The 20,869-nt window shown below is 50.0% G+C and overlaps 10 protein-coding genes across 10 annotated transcripts; 8 read left to right on the top strand and 2 right to left on the bottom strand.

Annotated features, from left to right (window-relative positions):
- Nucleotides 1-27: 27 nt before the first annotated feature.
- N7471_000254 (uncharacterized protein) lies at nucleotides 28-2,132 on the bottom strand (the record flags this gene model as incomplete). Its single annotated transcript, XM_057272975.1, has 3 exons — nucleotides 28-1,139; nucleotides 1,201-1,248; nucleotides 1,304-2,132. The coding sequence occupies 3 exons, from the start codon at nucleotides 2,130-2,132 to the stop codon at nucleotides 28-30; spliced, it is 1,989 nt and encodes a 662-aa protein (XP_057141154.1).
- A 1,448-nt stretch (nucleotides 2,133-3,580) lies between these two features.
- Nucleotides 3,581-5,910, top strand: N7471_000253 (uncharacterized protein; the record flags this gene model as incomplete). Its single annotated transcript, XM_057272974.1, has 4 exons — nucleotides 3,581-4,256; nucleotides 4,481-4,940; nucleotides 4,987-5,088; nucleotides 5,160-5,910. 4 exons carry the CDS (start codon nucleotides 3,581-3,583, stop codon nucleotides 5,908-5,910), a joined length of 1,989 nt encoding a protein of 662 aa, XP_057141153.1.
- An 830-nt stretch (nucleotides 5,911-6,740) lies between these two features.
- N7471_000252 (uncharacterized protein) lies at nucleotides 6,741-7,035 on the top strand (the record flags this gene model as incomplete). The annotated part of the gene is made up of 2 exons (XM_057272973.1): nucleotides 6,741-6,858; nucleotides 6,944-7,035. 2 exons carry the CDS (start codon nucleotides 6,741-6,743, stop codon nucleotides 7,033-7,035), a joined length of 210 nt encoding a protein of 69 aa, XP_057141152.1.
- Nucleotides 7,036-7,765: 730 nt separating this feature from the next.
- On the top strand, nucleotides 7,766-8,347 carry N7471_000251 (uncharacterized protein; the record flags this gene model as incomplete). The annotated part of the gene is made up of 1 exon (XM_057272972.1): nucleotides 7,766-8,347. One exon carries the CDS (start codon nucleotides 7,766-7,768, stop codon nucleotides 8,345-8,347), a length of 582 nt encoding a protein of 193 aa, XP_057141151.1.
- A 2,236-nt stretch (nucleotides 8,348-10,583) lies between these two features.
- On the top strand, nucleotides 10,584-12,607 carry N7471_000250 (NupC/NupG family nucleoside CNT transporter; the record flags this gene model as incomplete). The annotated part of the gene is made up of 3 exons (XM_057272971.1): nucleotides 10,584-10,912; nucleotides 11,003-12,269; nucleotides 12,323-12,607. 3 exons carry the CDS (start codon nucleotides 10,584-10,586, stop codon nucleotides 12,605-12,607), a joined length of 1,881 nt encoding a protein of 626 aa, XP_057141150.1.
- A 305-nt stretch (nucleotides 12,608-12,912) lies between these two features.
- On the bottom strand, nucleotides 12,913-14,063 carry N7471_000249 (putative ubiquitin conjugating enzyme (UbcK)). Its single transcript, XM_057272970.1, has 3 exons — nucleotides 13,835-14,063; nucleotides 13,411-13,743; nucleotides 12,913-13,356 (listed from the first exon to the last, which is right to left on the bottom strand). Exons 1-3 carry the CDS (start codon nucleotides 13,939-13,941, stop codon nucleotides 13,254-13,256), a joined length of 543 nt encoding a protein of 180 aa, XP_057141149.1. The 5' UTR covers nucleotides 13,942-14,063; the 3' UTR covers nucleotides 12,913-13,253.
- Nucleotides 14,064-14,755: 692 nt separating this feature from the next.
- Nucleotides 14,756-15,707, top strand: N7471_000248 (Calcium/calmodulin-dependent/calcium-dependent protein kinase; the record flags this gene model as incomplete). Its single annotated transcript, XM_057272969.1, has 2 exons — nucleotides 14,756-14,841; nucleotides 14,900-15,707. 2 exons carry the CDS (start codon nucleotides 14,756-14,758, stop codon nucleotides 15,705-15,707), a joined length of 894 nt encoding a protein of 297 aa, XP_057141148.1.
- Nucleotides 15,708-15,744: 37 nt separating this feature from the next.
- Nucleotides 15,745-16,419, top strand: N7471_000247 (Calcium/calmodulin-dependent/calcium-dependent protein kinase; the record flags this gene model as incomplete). The annotated part of the gene is made up of 1 exon (XM_057272968.1): nucleotides 15,745-16,419. One exon carries the CDS (start codon nucleotides 15,745-15,747, stop codon nucleotides 16,417-16,419), a length of 675 nt encoding a protein of 224 aa, XP_057141147.1.
- A 749-nt stretch (nucleotides 16,420-17,168) lies between these two features.
- On the top strand, nucleotides 17,169-19,221 carry N7471_000246 (uncharacterized protein; the record flags this gene model as incomplete). Its single annotated transcript, XM_057272967.1, has 2 exons — nucleotides 17,169-17,211; nucleotides 17,273-19,221. 2 exons carry the CDS (start codon nucleotides 17,169-17,171, stop codon nucleotides 19,219-19,221), a joined length of 1,992 nt encoding a protein of 663 aa, XP_057141146.1.
- A 426-nt stretch (nucleotides 19,222-19,647) lies between these two features.
- On the top strand, nucleotides 19,648-20,615 carry N7471_000245 (3,4-dihydroxy-2-butanone-4-phosphate synthase RIB3; the record flags this gene model as incomplete). The annotated part of the gene is made up of 3 exons (XM_057272966.1): nucleotides 19,648-19,711; nucleotides 19,820-19,937; nucleotides 20,093-20,615. 3 exons carry the CDS (start codon nucleotides 19,648-19,650, stop codon nucleotides 20,613-20,615), a joined length of 705 nt encoding a protein of 234 aa, XP_057141145.1.
- Between the last annotated feature and the right edge of the window lie 254 nt (nucleotides 20,616-20,869).

Here is a 20,869-nt window from a genome sequence, read left to right as displayed (position 1 = left end):
GTCGGACTCGGGACGGGTCGTCGGGGGCTAGCTCGTCGTTGACAAATCCAGCGGGGATTGGCCTGACACCCAATTGATCTGGCCATGACTGGAGCGGCGGTGGCCGCGGCGGTGGCCCCCGGGGCGGCGACGGGGGTCGTTGTTGTTATTGTTGTCGTCCTCGTCGATGGAAGCAAGTGACGAGAACGCCCCATGAGATGCAACTCGCAAGATGGCCTTGTCGGGATCCGAATCCGGACCTAAGGACCGGAGGTATACCAGGAATCGGACAGCGAAGCTCTCGGCGTTTAACCCAGTATTATCCATGGAGTAGTAGCCGCTGTACCCGGGACGAGCAGGGTGGACGACGTGGTGGTCTGCAGCTGCGTCCCGGACATCTTCGCGCTGGGGGCTGACAAATGTGAACAGATGGATCATGGGAAAGACTTGAGCGCCCGAGGTGAAGCTAGAACCCAAATTCCTCGGCGAGGATATTGCTCGAACTTCGCGGCCGCGTAAACCGTTTAACAAAGCGGAGGTCGAATGGATGGTTCTCAGCCGGAGCGACTCCGAGTCTTCACTTGATGCCCTCGACCACAGCCAAGACAGCTCCGAAAAGGGATGAGCGGAGCCATCGTCGCTGTTCCGGTCCGGCTGCTGCAAGAAGCAGAGCTGTTGAAGGGCCGTGGACTGTGCCAGGGCCGCGGCGAGGTCACCAAGGTCTGATTCTCCATCTTCCTCATCTCCCACCAGCTGGAACGGATTGAGGCAGAGGCTGAGCGCAGACGCACCTTGAAGTTCATCCGATGCAATGGCGGCCGCGATCACGCGAGGCGGCAGGTTTCCAAACACCACCCAGTTGAGGTGACGGCATCCAGCGTATGCCACGCGCAGCACATGACTGGAGATCTGGGAGGAGCCGAGCCTCTCTGGCACCTCTTCGAGCCGCTGCCGCAGCTGCTCGCGGAACTGGGCAAGTACTTGAAGGTTGGCGAGCGCTTCTTTCTCGAGGGGACCGGAGGCGGGCTCCTGGGTGAGAACAAGCAGATCATCAATGGTGCGGACCATGCCTACGGGGTCATTTTGCGGCGGTTGGTCTACTATGGTGTAGCCTACCATATCAGGCGGGGATTGGGTGGCGATCTTTGAATGTCTGAAGTCTGTTGGAGAGATTAGCAAATGTGATCGATAGGGTTAACCTGGAATAGCGCCAGAGATCACCTTCTGAAGATGTTCGAGCCGGATCCTCCAGCTCTGGTGGCCAGATATCTACCATTATTCCCCCTGTCAGCACCTGCAAAATCATTCGGGTGAACAGACGTACAATCCAAGGCTACCGCATCAGCCAGCGGCCTCTCCTCTAGTTTGAGGATGCAAGACGCCTTCTCCAGGCCCGACCAGTAGTAATGCTTCGATACCCACTGCGAGATTGACAACAGCTCTCGAGGCCGCGGGTCTGCGAGTACAACATCGGGCTCCTTTTCCGGTTGGGGGTCTTCGACGGGATCCCAGCCGATCATCTCGCCGCCGTATTCAACCTCAGCCATGTAGTTCATGGGGAACGCAACGATGCCGTACTTGACGCCGCTGTCGAGGTCAGAGATGTCGAGAATAACCAGGCCATACTCAATGCAGTCGGCCCGGAACAGCGTCGATAGTGGCTGAAACTGAACGTCGCTGGGGCGGGTGCGGTTGTCGCGAGTATCGCGCAACAACGCCAGCAAAACACACGTCGCAGTGAAGGGAAACTTGCTAGGCGCATCATCCCGCCACGGCAGCGGGGGCTGTTGTTGCCCTGGCTCACGCCGCTTGTACCAGGGCACGAACGGGGGTTGCGCGGTGTCGGGTACGCTGGGCCGCTCATGAATCGGAGGCTCCCGGCCCTGAGACCGACGATACCAGTCCTCCGCGAGCGCCCTCTCAGCCTCCAGCGGCGCGCGGTTCGTGGGATCCGAGAGGACTTCGGTCAGCGCAAGAGTGTCGGTCACCATACATTGCACTCGATCCCAGGATATCTGTGAGTTATATTCGTCGTGGTGTTGGCGGTAGGCCACGGCCAGGCAGCGGCTGGTGCCGCCGGGACCGACATTGGCCACCACGGCGAAAAGGAAAGAGCGAGGGGTTCTGGAGTAGAGAGTCGTGTATCCCGGCATAGCAATTGTATTCTTCGAGCAGCTGGAGGGGGGGATATAAAAAAGAGAAAAAGCCAGCAAATGAGGGGCTGGCCTTGGCTAAGAGACCTGTTAGTGAGTTCCCGAACAGGCTTGGCATATCTTAACTACTTAATCTAATTCCAGAATGTAGAGATTTCATACTTATCTACCTCTAGTAGACCTGTGTTGGTTTCAACTGGTAACTTAACTTTGATCAGCCAGAATAAACCATAAGCTAAGCCTCAGAGATCGTCGGTCTCAAATTGCTGGCTAATCGCTGTTCCCCTTGCAGCAACTGATCTGATGACCCCAGATGCTTGTGTTCAAAAGAGAGCTGTACGCAACGTCGGACGCAGCAAGGTGGCCTGTTGTGTGTGTATTAATTACCTCAGTAGCAGAGCTCTCACATCCAGAGCATATTACAGAGGGCAATATTCAGTGCTCTTGTACGACAGTACAGCACCGAAGATTTGCAGATTGGAATGAACAATTGTGATCGAACGTCCACTGCACTCAGCAGTATATGCTGTCTAGGGCGTAGTGAGTGATCACCTCAGTACCATCTCACGAATAAATCCATGCTTTACATGGTTGAAGACTTGATGCCATTTGGTATACTAAGTGAGTTGGTTCTAAGTATTGATGGCAATCTGTCTGTAGCTGCCCCCGTCGATCACCCCGTACGATGTCCCCCAATTTAATGCGGCCCGTTGAATGATTGATCCGCGCTAATGTCTTGGCAGTGGGGCCAGAAAAGAGTGATTGAGTGTGTACCCGTCAAGCCGATTTCGAGAATGACTGTAACCTTAAGATAGGTTTGTCGATCTCTGACCTGAAACTTCGTCATGGTAGCGGATACGATGCTAAAGTTGCGTTTTATGGTAGCCCCCTATGAATAATAGAGGGAGGTCCACCATGAATTGTTTTCCAAACCCTGTAATTGTAAATCTCCCCACTGAGACTCTATTGTTACCGTTCTTGGCGGTGAACATTTGCAGCCAAACTCAATTCTTAAGTTAATCTAGTCTCCCATGCGGCAGATGATCAGGAAAAAGTTTAATCTGTTACTAAATCTAGACCTTGCACTCTATATCTGGTTCAAGCCGCCAAATAAAGTTTCCTGTACAAAAGTCGACCATCTAGCTAATTTGTAAGATCTTTATGTTGCTCCATTCAGCTCACATCGTGGTTCAACGTATCATGATTGCGTCAATGGCAATTCTATAAATTAAAGTAGACGGGATAGATTCTCTACGCAGTCCATCCACCTTTGGAAATTTCAAACAACACACCACATTTCATCTACTGTGCAAGATATCTTCAAACCATAGGTCTTTCGCCTCCTGACTCATACCATATACCTAGTTATTAGCAGTTCATCCGGCACTAGGAAATAGCTTATTCGGAGCTAGTATCAGCATATACCCCTAGACCTATGCTCCCCAATCATGGCCGAAGCCGTTGGTTTAATATCTCTCATTGCAGATGTCAGCAAAACCATCAAGGGTCTGATAGACTACGCCAAAGCTGTGAGGGGCGCGAGGTCCGATATTGAAAGATTGAGCGAAGAGCTTTTCGCCCTGGAAGGTATACTGAAGTATCTACCTGCACAGACCGAGCTTGAACCCCAGCTTTCTGAATCAAATGCATCAGCGCCTTTCGACTGGAAGGTAGTGGTACGCGTGCTGCAAACCACAAGCGAGTTCCTCCAGTCCCTGCTCATGGATCTCGAAGAATCAGGGACCAAGTTAAAACGATTAAGACAAAAGTTGGAATGGCCATTTACGAAACAGCAATTTGAGACGCATCTGGCCCGCCTGGAAAGTGTGAAGTCATGGCTGATCTTGGTTATTACTAACGACAGCGCTTCTCTGAACCGCGACATTCACGGTGAGATGATTCGTCTGGCAGTCACCTTGGAGAAAGACTTGACGATCCGGGACCATGAGCGGGATCAGGTCGGTCTTCTCAGTTGGCTGGCTCCTGTCAGTCCGGCGAGTGCTCGCCTACGAGAATCAAAACATCGCGAGATTGAAACGGGGCGATGGTTCATTGATGGGCCTCTACAGCAGTGGCCGTGGAGAAGTGACAAACAAATGAAGTTTCTCTTCCTCAAGGGTAAATGTAAGTTGTACGCCACAACCCCTGAGAGATTGTTCACTAAATTCACATTCAAAGCTGGCGCCGGGAAAACCACACTTTTGTATGTTAAGTGAGCTTCTTGGGGTGATTTAACTGATATCATATAGTGCACAAACTGTCAACGAGTTAGACTGCAATATCGCCGCCAGAGGGTGCCTTTTCTCTGGCATACTTTTACTGTGAATTCGATTATACCGCGTCTCAAGACCCGGTTAACATCCTGGGCTCGCTCGTTGCCCAGCTTTCTGACACGATACCCTCGATATTGGAAAGCATCCGGCCACTTTACGAAAAGACTCCGAACGGCCAGGCACATAGGCATCCCATCGACATTAACGCTCTTGAAGATGCAATAGTCAAGTATTCCTCTCATGGGACACGAGTCATCCTCATCGACGCAATAAATGAAAGTCAACACATAGAGCGGATCAAGCAATCTCTTCAGAGGATCGCGTCCCTGTCGACAAACCTCCGAATCCTTATAACCAGCACGGTAGACGTGATCTCTCCCGCTCATGCCAAGATAGTGAACATGAATACAGAAAACATTCGGGTTGATATTGACGCATTTATTTATTACAGGTTGGAGGAGGAGGGATTGAAGCAACTGAGCACAACACTGAAAAATAAAATTCGGACTACTCTATCGAACGGTGCCGATGGATCGTGGGTATGCCGTCCAGGAAACATTTCCACATTCTGACTCTTTCAGATTCCGTTGGGCCCGGCTCTCGCTTGACAATCTGAGCGCGCAAAGAACTGAAAAGTCCGTGCGGGAGGCACTGCGAGAACTACCGGGGACATTGCGGGAGACGTACGGAGACATATTGACAAGGATTCTCCGAGTGACTGGAAATTTGTTCATGAAGCTCTCTCGTGGCTCAGCTTTACGAAACGGCCCCTTACCCTTCGCGAGCTGAACGAAGCGGTGGTGCTCGAGGAGACATCCACGGCCTTGAACGACGACATGAGGTTGATTTCTCCACATGCGCTTCTTCAGATCTGCCAAGGGCTGATCACCCAAGATCGATCGGGAAACGTAACACTTACTCATTCATCCATCAAGGGCTTTCTGACGTCAGAGTGGATTCGCTCTTCGGGAGTGCATTTCTTCAGCCTGGATCCATCCACAGCCGACCAAATCGTCATGCGGAAGTGCCTTGCATATCTCTGCCTCGATAATTTCCGACCCGGGTACACATCATCTGCAGCTTCAGCTACGGATCGTCTAGAAGCATATCCGTTTCTGGGTTATGCCGCCCAATTCTGGGCTATCCACGGAGCGTCTTGCCAATTCGAGGATCGGGACCGGGTCCTCGTCAATCGGCTTTTCGAAACAAAATGCCTCCCCCGTCGAGGCAACTTTGGCGTGTGGGTACAGACTTTGATCCCACACACAGATGTGGGAAGCATCGAAGCAACACATCCCTTGTACTACGCCGCATCCTTCGGCTTAGTGCCAGTGGTCAACGCAATCCTTACTTCTGACCCAGAAGTCAAAATCAATGCTCCAGGTGGCCGGTTTAGATCTACTCCTCTTTTTGTTGCATGCTGGCGCCATAACTACGAGGTGGCAGATCTCCTTTTAGCTTGTAGAAAGGGGACTTGTCTGGAGAGACATCGGCCCCGGGGATAGAGTGGAGAATTCTAGTTGCCATCGACTACTAACATTTTCTTATGGCTCATGTATTTATGACTGGTCTGTATGGCTGTCGCTAAAAATCACCAAAATGGAATGATTTTGTAAGAGATTTTTGGAGATTTTTGGAGTCTCATAGAGCGACCTGTAGAGACAATGGCGGGTGGGTGGCCTAGCGAATGATTCTTTTTAGCATCATTTAATTAATGACTTTAATACAATCTATATAACAATTACATGTAGAGCATATGGGGACATGGACATTCAAGCCTTCCAAAATACCCTGCATCGAAGTTGGCTTAACAAGAAAAGAAGATATTGGGCATATAGGCCTCGAGAACTTGAAGAGCAAAGTACGGTAACCAAACTCTTGTATAGATAGAATTGTCGCCCGGATGGTCCCTTATACAGCCTTGGCCAATCTATCAACAACTTAGAGGGCCACGGAAATCTCTCGGTCTGGAAAGATGTTCCGCAAGTAGCCGTTGCTACCGAGTAATATTCTTAGCTTGGTTATACGGGCCTTGGGACCAATTGAACGAAGCTGGGTAAATTGAAGGATTTGACTAACTTGGTGCTATTGGTGACCCGCAATGAAGCGAAGGAGAGTGATGGGGGCCATAAGCTTGGCGTAAGATCAGATAACACGAACAAGCCCATTGAGACAATATATGGAGCCGACCTCGGATGTATGGCCTGGTTTTTGGGGGCCAGAAAATTATCAGATCAAAATATAAATTGAACCTCGTTTCCTCTAATAACATTTTAATTGCCATCTCTCCTTCTCAAACCTGTTTGAAATATTGAAAATCATAATTAAAATCACCATGAAGTTCTTCAACGTCGTCCTTGTTGCTGCTCTTGCTGCTTTCGCCAATGCTGCTGCTGTGCCTAACGCCGAACCTGCTTTGGACACCAACCCTCTTGAGAAGCGCTGCAAAGGAGGTATGTTTTTATCATGATCGTGATATCTCTGCTAGTCCTCTTCCTCTTGTTAGAAATACGAGTCTAACTCTACATGTGATACTAGCTCACAGCCCTTGCTATGCCGCCAGCGAATGCTGTAACGGCGTGTGTGTCAGGGGTGGCACTGTCAACAAGTTCACCAAGTACTGCAATTAAGAACCTTTGTCTATTTGATATGGTATGCTCTAGTGTGCCTACCCAATGATAAAGTTACTGACCATGAATTGTCATCTACAGTTGCTTCCAGGACTTAGAATTAAATGATATGATAATTTGTCATGCAGGGAACTCCTAGAGAGCGCAAGATAGAAAACATGCACTACAAAAACAAATCAACACATCCAGGGCTCTATACAAACTCAAATCCGTACTTAATCAGATATGTTGACAGTAGTTATCTGATCCCACTATGTAGGCCTGTTTGCTCCCCTACTTCATATTTCCCCAGGACTTCCAATATCGCTTTCTTCTCGGTCTTCTTCCTTTAGACACCCACCCAGAGACTGCGTTATCCTAATTTGCCTTTTCAAGCACATATCTTCAGATTGTGAGTACCTTGCTCGCAGTCTGCTTCATTTAACCAACACCTATTGCGTTCAAAGCTTATTGTGTGGCGACGCATCACGCCGTGAGATCCTCGAGCCCCGGGGCCGTCACTTCGTCAGTCACGCCCATCAGTGTCCATGTTTGAGCTCCGCTGACAACCTCGATAGCTATCGGAATCTTTACGCTTCTGGCACGTCTTGTCACACCGAGCTTGTTTCCCTCTACGTCGGTCCCCAAACCGCGCCATTCTCTGCACAAAGCGAGTTTTGCACCTGCGACACCCTCTCTCCGTTGCCTACAGCTGCTAAAGCACTCGACTGTGTCTGCTCCAGTCGCCGCCATGTCGACATCCTCCGAAGAAAATCCAATTTTTGACTTCAAAGTCAGCGAGAACGAGATGAACATGGCCAAATCAGTTCCTAAGCTGAAGGGCGAGTCCAACTGGAGGGTATGGGAGGCGCAGATGTTCATGATCCTTGGCTTCAACAACCCTGTCTATGTGCAGCTGATTAGGGATGAGATCAAGATGCCTCCCGCTCCGGTCTACGAAGACCCATCTCATAGCAGCGTCAGAGCCCTACTTCTCAAAGAAGCCGAGGGTAATAAAGAAAAGGACGCTTGCATCACAGAAGAGGCCATAGAAGCTCGCTCAATCCAAATTGTCGCTTCGAATCTGGAGCTGCGGAAGCACCACGCAGACGGCGAAGAGAAGTGGGAAAGGGCTAACAACCGGGCTTTCCTACAATTTGTATCTACTCTTGGACCTGAGACTTTCTCTATGGTTTCTCACATTACCAATGTTCGTGAGGCCTATCTTGAATTGAAAAGATGGTACTGGAACCCATCACACCATGCTACCTACAACCGGTTTAAGAAATTTGTCAACCTCCGCTACAAAAAGGAGATCCTCACAACTTTGTGATGCGTTTCAAGAAGGCCCTTGAGGACTACACTGCTTTTGTTGGTGAGATGACACCCATGCAAGAGCTCTGCCACTTCAAGAGGGCCGTCCTCGGCAATCATCGGTGCCATGCGTTTATTCCGAACCTCACGATCAATGAAGAAGACCCTGATTTGATGGACCAGGTCTACCACGACTTTGTCAATGCCGTGACATTGCACCAGATGTTTTCAAAGTCATGATGGATGAGATGGTGATTCCTTTTTGGTTCCCACTTGATCAGGACTCAATTGCCTGTCACGACGTGCGTGGCTTCTTGTGCGTGGTTCTCGGTGGACCCTCAACTTTATGTTTCTTTCAATTTCATCTGCTCGATGGAGAAAGTCGAACCCATGCCAATCAATATTCTCTGTGAGTATTCCGAGAGTCGATTGCTTGTGTAGCGAAGAGACAACACGTTGGAAGGCATTTAGGTGTGAGATGGAAATGAAACATAGGTAAAATTGAAACGAAGATCAAACTGAAAGAACCTTGAAAGATAAAAAATGAAACAAATATTTGTGAAACATTGTCCGTAGTGACCTTGATATAACCAGAGAAAAATCAACTATACGAAAGCCAATTGGAAAATGCATTGTATGTGCTCTTTTAGGTGGCAGGAGGGTATTCGCGGCAGTAGAAGTCTGTCAAGTGTCGAGCTGTATTGAGACGATGTTTATAGATGGATACGAAGGTAAACATAGCAGTCAGAAATCGGTCGCTTTAACACTCGTCCGCTATGGGTGACAATCTTCATTCATTCCTCTGTAGGCATGATCAGTGGCTCTTTTCTGGAGTTGTTTTTCGGGTGATTGGCTAGAGTTAAGTTACTCAAGCACTGCTTTTACCTAGGCACTGCCCAATATCAATTTCCGACAAACCTTGAAGTCTTTAGAGTATACAGTGCTGTAGTGCTTGGGGCTCAACTGCGGGGATTAGGCCAGGTGGCTTAGATAGCTCGATCTCCCGAGATCGTCTCCCAATGTGTTGGTCTCAAGACGCTGTCTGATGTATGGTGGCCTGAAGAGATTTATGTATGCCGGCAGCTGACCACCCGTGGATGTGCAGACTCGTTCCATGGTTGGTATCCTCCCTTAGCTCTGTGGGTCCAGGGGTGGGCCAGTTATGTATTACGTAACTATCAGGGCTCGGAGTCGGAGGGCTACCGATGTCACGAGCAACAACCTGACAATCACAGATTGGCCTAATATATCAAAACCTTGGAAGGTCTTGGAATTCATTCTAGATCACGCGCTTTTCCCGTACCGAGAATGCCAAGCTGTGTCTCCTGAAGTGCCTATCTTTTACAAATAGAGGACTATCTCTGAGGGCACGTGTGTATCTCGGACCTTGCTTATCGACTTTTCGCACTGTGCTCCATTTTTTTAACGCTAAATTAACCCTGGTATGAGGCAAATTCAGACATCGGTGGGACTCGACAACCCACAATGAAAATCACACACGCTGTGTAGCATGTTCTACATGGTACTCCGTACATACGTGTATATTTCATCTTCAGCCTCCAATTCCTTCCAAGCGCTCGGGTATCACAACCCCCTGGAGAAACTGGAGAAATCTCAATCCCAGCTAGTCTGCTCGGCGGAAAGACCTCGGGAAATTAAGCACACGACCCATATTGCTCCACAACTACCCGGTGCGGAGAGACTTTCCAAGGACTTCAGACAAGTTAGCCTGAGCTACACCACCAATCAAGGGAGACGCCAGGGGTCGCTGTGGCAAGATAATGTCACCCTGTCTTATCATCTTTGCCGTGGATGTGGTTACATGTGGCTGCAGGTGGCTCTAGTGGTTCCAGGCGAGACGGGACCTCCGCTGTACACCGTCGGTCAGTCCGTTTATTGGCATTCTTGCAGCCAAGCAGGATGAGAAGGGAAGATGGTCCGATGGTTAGTGCCTGCCAATCCTTGGGCGTTCTTTTATCTCCCATTCCCCAGAAAGTATAATATGTAGGTAAATAAAATAAATAAAAAACCCAGCAGGATTCGAGGCAAAAAATTTTTTTTTTACCAACGGGAGATTCCTAATTAATCCTGTGTCCGTGTTTATTATAAAAGTCCAAGTTTCCTCGTGCACAATTTCAGGCGGTCGAATCTCGGGGTGTTTTGAGTTTCACTCTTAATTGTAACTTAAATTTGTCACGGGCGCTTGCATTTTCGTGCCTTCCAACGTTCGAGTTTGCGATCGGAGTGGAATTGTGATGGATAAGACACAGGAAGCTGATCCTGCGGGATCGCATGTTATGCATCATGTAGATCCTGTGCTGGATCCAGAGAATCAGCATCACCATGCTCATCAACATCATACCGCCTACGCCGAAGAGGGACGTCAGGATGAAGTGGTTTACTCTACAGACACCCAATTCGAGAAAGGAATTGTGCCTGAACAAACAACTCTGGACCATGGCAGCAAGGATTCCAACGACGAGGAAGCGGGCGAGAACCTCCCAGCCAAGCGCACCTGGTATCGCCGTGTGGGAAAACAATGGAGGCATATGGTTCATGCTGTGGTCTGGCTTCTGTTTACCGGGTAAGTGAACTACTTTGATTCTACTAAGATTACAGTGCTACTGTATACCCTGGACTCAACTCGAGGCTTACACACATACTCTTCACCTAGCTGGTGGATTGCCGGCCTGATACTACACCGACATGATATAGGATGGCTCATCCCATTCCTGCTCTATCTTGCCATCACGCTGCGAATCATCTTCTTCTATGTTCCCATTAGCATCGTGTCAAAGCCCATGCACTGGGCCTGGGATCATACGGCTCACCCTCTCGTGCGCATGATTCCCGGGAAGCTGAGAACACCTAGTGCCGCCGCGCTATGCATCGGTGTGATTCTTATTGGATCGTTTGTGTCTGAAGAATCACAGGATAACACCCGCGCCAACCGTGCAGTCAGTCTGTTTGGAATGCTAGTCTTCATCTTCGGGCTATGGCTCACATCTCGAAACCGCAAGAAGATCATCTGGCACACCGTCATTGTCGGCATGCTGGCGCAATTCATCATTGCTCTGTTCGTGCTCCGCACTACTGCAGGATACGACATCTTCAACTTCATCTCAGGCCTAGCAACTGATCTGCTTGGTTTTGCCGCCGACGGAGTCATCTTCTTGACCAGCAAGGATTTCTACTACTTTGACAAGGGCTTTGCCCCAGGGCAATTCTTCCTCGTCGGCGTCATCTCCGCCATCATTTTCTTCGTCGCCTTTGTTCAGCTCTTGTACTACTACAATATCCTGCAGTGGTTCATCGGCAAGTTCGCCGTCTTCTTCTTCTGGAGCATGCGCGTTTCCGGTGCCGAAGCCGTTGTCGCTGCCGCATCTCCCTTCATCGGCCAGGGAGAATCAGCCATGCTGATCCGCCCCTTCATCGCCCACCTTACCATGGCTGAGCTGCACCAAGTCATGTGCTCCGGCTTCGCTACTATCGCCGGAAGTGTCCTAATCGCCTATATCAGCATCGGTGTCAACCCACAGGCAATGGTCAGCGCCTGTGTCATGAGTATTCCCGCCTCGCTAGCAGTCTCGAAGCTCCGTTGGCCCGAGGAGGAAGAAACCCTCACTGCAGGCCGTGTCGTCGTCCCCGATGACGAGGAACATCGCTCCGCCAATGCCCTCCACGCATTCACCAGCGGCACCTGGCTTGGTCTGAAGATTGCTGCCATGATCGCATCCACGCTCCTGTGCATCATCGCTCTCATCGGTCTAGTAAATGGCCTCCTCACCTGGTGGGGCCGATACCTGAACATCAACGACCCCCCACTGACCCTCGAGCTGATCGTCGGATACATCTGTTACCCGATTGCCTTCCTACTCGGTGTTTCCCGTGACAAGGACCTGCTGAAAGTTGGCAAGCTGATTGGTACCAAGCTTGTTACCGTAAGTTTCCCATCTTCACACAAACAATCATTTTCTCTTCTAACCCTCCACAGAACGAATTCGTCGCTTATGACGCCCTCCAACACAACAGCGAGTACAAGGACCTCTCCGATCGCTCTCGCCTCATCGTTACATACGCGCTCTGTGGATTCGCTAATATCGGCTCCCTCGGTAACCAGATTGGTGTGCTGTCGCAGATCGCCCCTGGTCGGGCTAGGGACGTGTCGCGTGTTGCATTCAGCGCTATGGTTACTGGAGCCATTAGTACTTTCACCAGTGCGACGGTTGCTGGCTTGTTGATTACCAATGAGAGGCAGTATTTCGGTACCTCCACTTAGGTACCTGAATCCTAATATGGGCGGTGGCTGTTTGATTTCATAGGGTTATTTGAGTATTTATTTATGGGGTTGTCCAATCCTGATAGCATGGACTTTAAATTATCTGGCAAAACCAATTCTAGTTCTGCAGGAATAGTCGGCTACGTACATACGTAGGTAGTCGGACTCTGTCCTTGATATGATATAGGACTCACCTACCTCTATACCCCTGCGAAACTTGGAAGTTACTGTGCCGAAGCCTAGACAAGCGAGTCTTCTATACTTATGCGGAGAATACCAGACAGCGAGGATTGTACCATACAAGCTTGGAAGCGAAGTGTACAAGATCAGATTGATCTACAACGACGCCGACAATGAATAGATCTACCGCTCTAGGAGTAATGACCAGAAGAAATGAAACCAGAGGGAACCGCCCGAGGATCTCAAGGGCAAGGGGTTCTCACGCCTGTACCTGAATGCGGAGGTTCAGAGGTAGTAGTAACAATAAGAGCAAAGATAGAAAATGACATAACCAAGCAAACCAGAAACTCCCAGGCCCAAACCAGGCCCGTTATGCATTTGCAGCACGATCCCACCGCCCATGGAGTGGGCGACAGGGCCAACCGACGCCGATGCAGAATGAAAAAAAGATATGAAATCTAACAGTCTATTCTTCGTCCAGGTCCTGGTGCCGGGCGAGGACGTGGCGCTTAAATTCCGCCTGGTCCGAGTCCCAAAGCTCAGCTGCTTGGGCGTTCAAGGGGCTCGCACTGGTTCAATGTTAGCGGTGATGGAAGTTACGGAGGATGCGAGCAAATGCTTACTTGTTAGGCTCACCCAGCAAGCTCTGCAAGCTGAGCAAAACACTCGATACGTTGTAGACGGCGCTCCACTTGTCCTTGAGGATGTCGAGGCAGATGCGGCCGGAGAAGTCGACGTTGGGGTGGTAGATCGGAGTCTTGAATAGGACTGTTGGGGGAGAGTAGGGGTAGTTATTGGGGAATGCGAAGGAGAGTTTCAGCGTGAGGCCTTCGTAAGGTGTCTCGGTCGGACCGGTGATGGTTGCTGTCCACGAGAGGAGGTTGCCGTCTGCGTCCGGGAAGGCGGAGATGCCGGGCGAGGGCGAGAGCATGAGTTGCATAAGCTCGGCTTGCAGGCTATACGGATGAAAGAGATCCGGTCAGCTATATTGTACCCCAAGTAGCAAACGAATTGTGGAGCTGTTTGCAGGTGCTGAAAGGGACGAACCGTTTGGTCACGCTCTGGGTCTCGCTTTTTTGACCAGAGGGGTTCAGCTTGCTAGCTTGCTGCGCTTCGGGAGCCGAGTTCTGTGTGTCTTCCATGCTGTAGTCCATTGTGGATTGGGAGGTGAGGCAATCGAGGTTCTTAAGGAATAGTAAATGGTCTGTGGATTTCCGGTTGTGGAATGCTTGTAACAGTAGCACGAGGGTTTGGAATGACGCCGGATCCGTAACAACGACCAACGGTGAACTCGATGCAAGGAAGATTTAGAGAGGAGGGTTGGGTTGTGAGAAAGAGGATTTATTATGTGAAGTGAACAAAGAGGAAGAGGAAAAATAGAGGATTTGTTTACTCGGCCCTTAGACGCCCCGGGCAACGCGAACCCCGCTTAGGTGATTTACTTGAGCCACTCCAGTCTTGAAAGGAAATGTGTTTCTGTTTATACTCGAATATAAATATAAATTACATGAGGTCATAATTAACTGAATATAAAGACAAATACAGTCAGTTCAAAACATAATTAAATAATCGATCTGGCAAAGTTAGTGCGATCGTCCAGAAATCAACTGCGGGTCTGCAGTTTCAAGGTATTAATAGCATATGTAGTATAATAATAGAGCATAGATAGTATACTTGCATATCTAGTATAGAGTAATACTGATCCATATCAGATAGAGTGAAGTTATTCCCTCCATCACCCTCTACCTAGGTGCTTTGTATTGTGCCTTTGTCAACAGACTACCCGATCAGGATAAAGTGGTCCGCGTCTTGTCCCGCGTTTCGCTACCCTTGCTTCGACGCGACATCTCAACCTATCTTATTTCCCACTCGTTATGCCTTTTTAATCCTAATTTACTTGCTGTCCCTTTGTGTATATCCCTGTTGCATCCAATCACATTCACTAAATTCCCTGTGGGCTTTTTCGAAATGCAGCATTCGCAGCTGGCCCCGCTCCCGAACGATGTGCCGTTTCGCATCGTGTCCAAGACCATCGGCCAAGGTGCCTATGCATGGTAAGAACAAGATCCATGCTATCGAACATTCAGTTCTGACTCGGTTTGATCCATCTAGTATCAAAAAAGCCTGCCCATTGGATACAGATAACCCCGTTTTCGCCGTCAAGTACATCCACAAAGATTACGCCGCGCGACATGGGAAGATTAGCGCAAGACAATTACAACTTGAAGTCACGGTACACAGACACGTCTCGGGCCATGGGAATATTATCAGCTTCTATCAGACGGGCGAGGACGATGTGTGGCGTTGGATCGCAATGGAGTTGGCCGAAGGCGGGGATCTTTTCGATAAGATCGAGGCTGACGAGGGTGTGGGCGAGGATGTTGCCCATGTCTATTTCTCACAGCTTGTCAGTGCTGTGGGCTTTATGCACTCCAAGGGCGTCGGTCATCGTGATATCAAGCCCGAGAACATGCTTTTGACCGGCGACGGGAGTCTCAAGATCGCCGATTTCGGTTTGGCGGCGCTGTTCGAGTACAAGGGAACGCGGAAACTCTCAACCACATTCTGTGGCAGTCCCCCATATATTGCACCCGAGGTAATTAGCAGCAGTACTCGAGGTCAGAACAAAGGGGCTGGGTATCATCCGGACCTAGTTGACATTTGGTCTTGTGGTATCGTGCTTTTCGTCCTGTTGGCCGGGAACACGCCGTGGGATAGCCCGACAGACGATAGCTTCGAGTATCACGAATATGTTGCGACAAAGGCGCGGACTACAGATGAGCTCTGGCAGAAGTTACCAGCCGCTACATTATCACTATTGCGTGGCATGTTGACAGTGGACCCCCAAAAAGCGATTCTCGCTAGAGGATGTCCGAAGGCATCCTTGGTACACCCGTGCAAACAAGTTCCTCTCCACTGATGGCAAGTTGAGAGACCCAATTAATCTTGCCACATCGATGTTTGAATCGCTTCATATCGATTTCAGCCAAGATCCTCTTTCCCAATCTGGGAAGGGGTCGAGTCGCAGCTTTGACCCCATGGACATGGATGGCGATGAAGGTGGTGCAAATGCAGGGTTCTCCTCGACCCAACCAGAGATGTTGGGCGGTGGCATGTTGATGGACTGGGACGGTCCACAGAATGCTGATGTCTTTTCTTCGACCCAGCCCTTTGGGAAGAAGTTTGCCTCTCAGGATGCAGCGATTGCGGGCCATCTCGAGGATGAGCCTTCTATGTCACAGTTCTCACAGCAACCCTCGGTGCCTGTGAGCCGAACTCAAAACGCACAAAAGTTCCAGGATATTATCCCCTCGCGTTCAATGACGCGTTTCTATTCTGCATGGGAACTCAAGCTTCTCGTGCCTCTCATCTGTGAGGCCTTTCACCGACTGGGGGTTCCAGTTCCGAGTGTCCCTGCTGTTAGTGCTGGAGATACTTCTGCCATGATTCGGGTGATTGCCAAAGATGGTAGGATGTGTCCGCTCCAAGGTAAGGTGCTTATTGAGTGTGTCTCAGAGGGGCTATTTGAAGTGGAATTCGTCAAAATCAAAGGTGATCCGGTTGAATGGCGGCGTTTCTTTAAAAAGGTGGCCATCCTCTGCAAAGATGCCGTCTTTAGACCGGACGAGTAGGGTTTCTCTGCCCTACCTCTGTGAACTGTTATCTTCTGTTTTTTTCTTTTACCCTTTTGCCAACATAATTTATTTTCAAATGTACGAGTCATGACTGATTGATGGCGGGGGAAATTGGGCCGGACTGGAGTTTGGCTGTTGGAAAAGATATACACCTCATATCATTCAAATACTTTCTATTTCCAAGATGCATATAGCTTTAGCAATAGACGCTTCTATGTTTTTAACTTATCTTGATGTGCTTGACAAGAATAGTTGGCCGCTTGTGAGGCCTGGCCACGTCTTTTTGATTGTAGTACTTTTCAATATATAGCATGTGATATCAAGCACGAATCCCTATAAGGCAGTCCGATCCACACATTTTTAGCTCAGTGGCTGTGCTATGGAATATATCGGAATGTTCTCTCCTCCAGAGTAAATTCTATAAAAACCAGTGGATCCTATACCGGAACAGTCTCCCGGGTTTATTCTGAATATTTGAAGTTATCTCAACAGTGCCCCAAACATCACAAGCCCATAACTCAATGTATGATACACCATTTTTATACTTACACGTACACTCAATCAATTTTGCATCTAGCCCGGTCCTTATCCCATACCAATTGAATCCACGTGACGGTCTGGAGTGCAGATCGCGGGGGAAAAGGCCGACAGAAAAAGAGTCTAGAATTCTGTTCAAGAAAGAGGCCGATATCCCCGTGGCTGACTTCCCCTCCTTAGACTGCCCTCAATGCGGTTGATCCCTCTCCATGGATAAGCTGCCGGTAGAGATTCTGTCCAAAATCATCGACCGTAAGCCCCGGATCTTCCCCGCACCGTCTCGACCGAGAACTGATAGCTCTGCGATAACCAGACCTCGCTCCACGAGAAAAGGTCCAACTCCAATGCATATCAAAAAAGTTCTTCGATATCGCCCGTGATAATAATCAATGGAAATTGCACTGTTATGACCAGTCATGGGCTGCTCGGCAGGCTGCCCGCGCCGCTGCCAGACCCCCGGAGAGTCTAATTTCCGACACGACTGCTTCGTTGACGACCCTAGGGCAGGAGTCGCTGCGCGATATCATTCAGCCTTCTGCCCCGCCGCCGAACCGAGACTCTGATGATACTAGGGAATTCTCTTGGACTGAGAGGGCGAGGGCAGCAGCGGAATGGGACTCGTCGGCTGAGGGGGAACATGTGGACTGGTATTCGGAATATATTGCTCGCCACGGGCCCATATCTTTATCCTGGGTCGAGCAGCCCTCGTTCCGCAAGGGTGAAGGAAAACGAGGGCAGTCCTATGAGGTCAAAGGCATGGGGCTGCTCAAAGACTGGAGTTCAGCCAGGCAGAACAAGATCATTGCCCCGCTTGAAGATGGCAGCGTCTGCATCTGGGATCTGAATCATTCCCACTCAGCTGACTCCCAAGCAAGTAAAGGCAAGATCCTTGGGGTCAGTGAACCCGGCATTCTCCTGACGAACCTGTCTGGTCGTCGAGATCATTCTCCCTCCAAGACTTCATTGGAATTTATAAATCTGGGCGAGGGAGTTAGCGTTGATTCTCTGCGACAAAGAGCCTACCTGGCAGTTGGGAATGTCCTTAATGAAGTCGATCTGGAGACATTAAAAGTGATTTCGCAGCAGCGCTATCCTTGGTCGATTTTCGCACTTTCTCAGGAGACAGATTACTCAGTGCCATTGACACTAGCCACTACGCTCAGTCTGCAGATCTATGACTCCAGGCTGTCGGCCGTCGAGGAGGAAGAGGCAATCAGCTCGCGATGCGAGCAGGTAGCTAACCCAAGCTCCTTTGCCCACTCCGATTCGCCCTTGTTCCAACTCCAATCCAATGGACAGCCACCTACCCGTATACGCAGTCCAGGACCCTCAGACGAAGGAGCCAACTACGCGCCGCTCTTCCAACCTGGCCCTCTTTCCATCCTGCACCCGCCAGCTCCTCATGTGAATACAATCCTCCTTGCAGGGCGCTTCCCCAGCATCCTCTGTTATGACCGCCGCTACTTCCCTCGGCTCCAGACCACAATCCACTCCGGCGGTCGGCTGTGTGGTCTTGCCTCAGTACCAGCGCCTCGATTCCCCGTCTTCTCAGACTCCACCTACCCAGAGTCACATTCCGTCGTGGCATGCGGAGACTATAATGGACGAGGCTCGCTGGAGCTCTATAATCTCAAACCAGCACCCAAAGAAGACCACAGCCCCTCGAACATTACATCCACTTTCAACCCAGAATACAAGAACCGTCAAAGCGCCGCGAGTTCCAGACTACTTTCCGTGGGGTCGCATGGGAATCGCATCGTCTTTTCCGACGCCGAAGGGAATATCAAGTGGACCGAGCGAAATGGTCGTTCAGAGGTCCGGCGCTGGAATATCAATACCTCCCAGCCTCAAATCCCATTCGGTCGTCGCAGCCAACCGCCAACCCCGCAGACAGAAGAAGACCAGCAGCCGCGTGGGCTCTGGCCTTCCCAATCGCCGGGCAGTAATGAGGTAGCTCGCAAGATTCTTCCCACTGGTGGGAATCTCACTGGAGATGAGCTCCTTATCTGGACTGGAGAGCGTATTGGTCGTCTCAAGTTTTCCATTCCTGCGGATTATGAGATGGGGGTTGACAAGAAAGAAGTTGACAATGATGACGATGTGTTCATGCATGCGGAGGTCGATGAAGCTACACGCGAAGAGATGCGGCATAGACGGCGTGACGATTGGGAGAGAGAGCAGCGATATGGCGATTATATGCGCCGTGCGCTTGAGAGACAGGCAGATGAGGTCCGTTGGATGGGGAATCGAGGGCTTGGCTGATATAGTTTCATTATAACTACTGCATTTGCATACCCAGTTCTAGTGGGTTAGAGCGTCAGAAACATGGGTATGTACCTATATATGGGTAGCCATCTATAGAATAAGCTATCAATTCAAGAGCAACTCGGAATTAATGAGATTCCTAGACCTCGGAGGGCAATAGTTGCCCCTTCCAGACTTCCGAGGCTTAGCAATCGCCGGGCCCGCAATTCGGCTCCCCCGCGCCGATATCACGGGCATTTCTAATGTTCTTGTCAGCCAGTGACTCAGTCTCCAATATTCTTCTTGTTTCTTGGTTCTAGAACAATTCGAATTTTCCTTTTGATTAATTGTTCATCTTCTTCTCACTCATATCTTCTGCACCCCTGCACACTCTAAACTACTTATCCTCGAAATTCCGCAGTGAGGGGCAAAAAAGCAATCAAAATGCCTTCCCCCACAGAAATCGCACACCAATTCGACTCAATTGAGGATACAATTGCAGCATTTAGTAAGTGATGTTCCCACATACGCAATCGCCTTCACCACCACCCACCACGTGCATCCAGCTGCTCGCGACACCGTATGACCCGACCAAACAGCTAACGAAGACCAACAGAGAATGGCGAATTCATCATTGTCCTCGATTCGCAAGACCGCGAAAACGAAGGCGACCTAATCATCGCCGCCGAATCCATTACAGCCGCCCAGATGGCCTTCCTGGTGCGCTATACGAGGTAAGAGCGCCACCCAACCTAAGACAGCGACGAGGAACAGTCGGCTATGAAGACCCGAAAGCCCGTCCTTCTTCCCCGCAATGGCACATCCACGAAGACAAATGCGCCAATCCCAATCCCATTCAGAAAGCCTTACTGACAATTTCAAAACACAGCGGTTTAATATGCGCCCCCATCACCCCGGACCTCGCTACCCGCCTCGCGCTCCCACAAATGGTAACCGAGAACGCCGACCCGAAGTGCACAGCGTACACAGTCACAATCGACTCTAGCGACGAGTCCGTGACGACAGGTATATCCGCCGAGGACCGCGCACTGACGTGCCGCACGCTCGCCTCGCCCACGGCACAAATCGATTCCTTCCGCCGGCCCGGCCATATCATCCCGCTGCAGGCGCGACCTGGCGGCGTGCGCGAGCGAACGGGTCACACCGAGGCTGCTGTGGATTTCTGTAAGCTTGCTGGAAAGGCGCCGGCTGGTGTTATTGCTGAGCTTGTTGAGGATGGGGAGATTGTTGAGGGCGTTGCGGAGATTGGGGGGAATAATGGTATGATGCGTCGGGATGGGTGTTTGCAATTTGGAAAGAAGTGGGGTATTAAGGTGTGTACTATTGAGGATTTGGTGCTGTATTTGGATCGTGTTGAGGGTACTGGTGCTGCTGCGAATGGGAAGCATTGATCGGTGGGCTTGCATTTGATCTACGGGTTGTTATGTTCAGGTCGCTTTTGTTGGGTCGTGTGCTTTTGGGTACCTTGTACATCACTACGCCTTCTCTTGGATACCTTTTTTTTAGACGAATTGATGCATATAGTTAGACTTGCGTCTTCGATGAGAAGCTGGACTGACTGGCTGCACATAAGAACCCTGGTATATAGGTAGGTAGCTGGGGTTGTGAGGAATCGATTAATTTGTTTCATTGGGTATCTATCATT

Source organism: Penicillium samsonianum (genome assembly GCF_028829775.1).
Source record: "Penicillium samsonianum strain IBT 33392 chromosome Unknown utg000001l_segment0_segment0, whole genome shotgun sequence".
Taxonomy (NCBI): Eukaryota; Fungi; Ascomycota; class Eurotiomycetes; order Eurotiales; family Aspergillaceae; genus Penicillium; species Penicillium samsonianum.
This window is presented reverse-complemented; position numbering and strand designations above follow the sequence as displayed.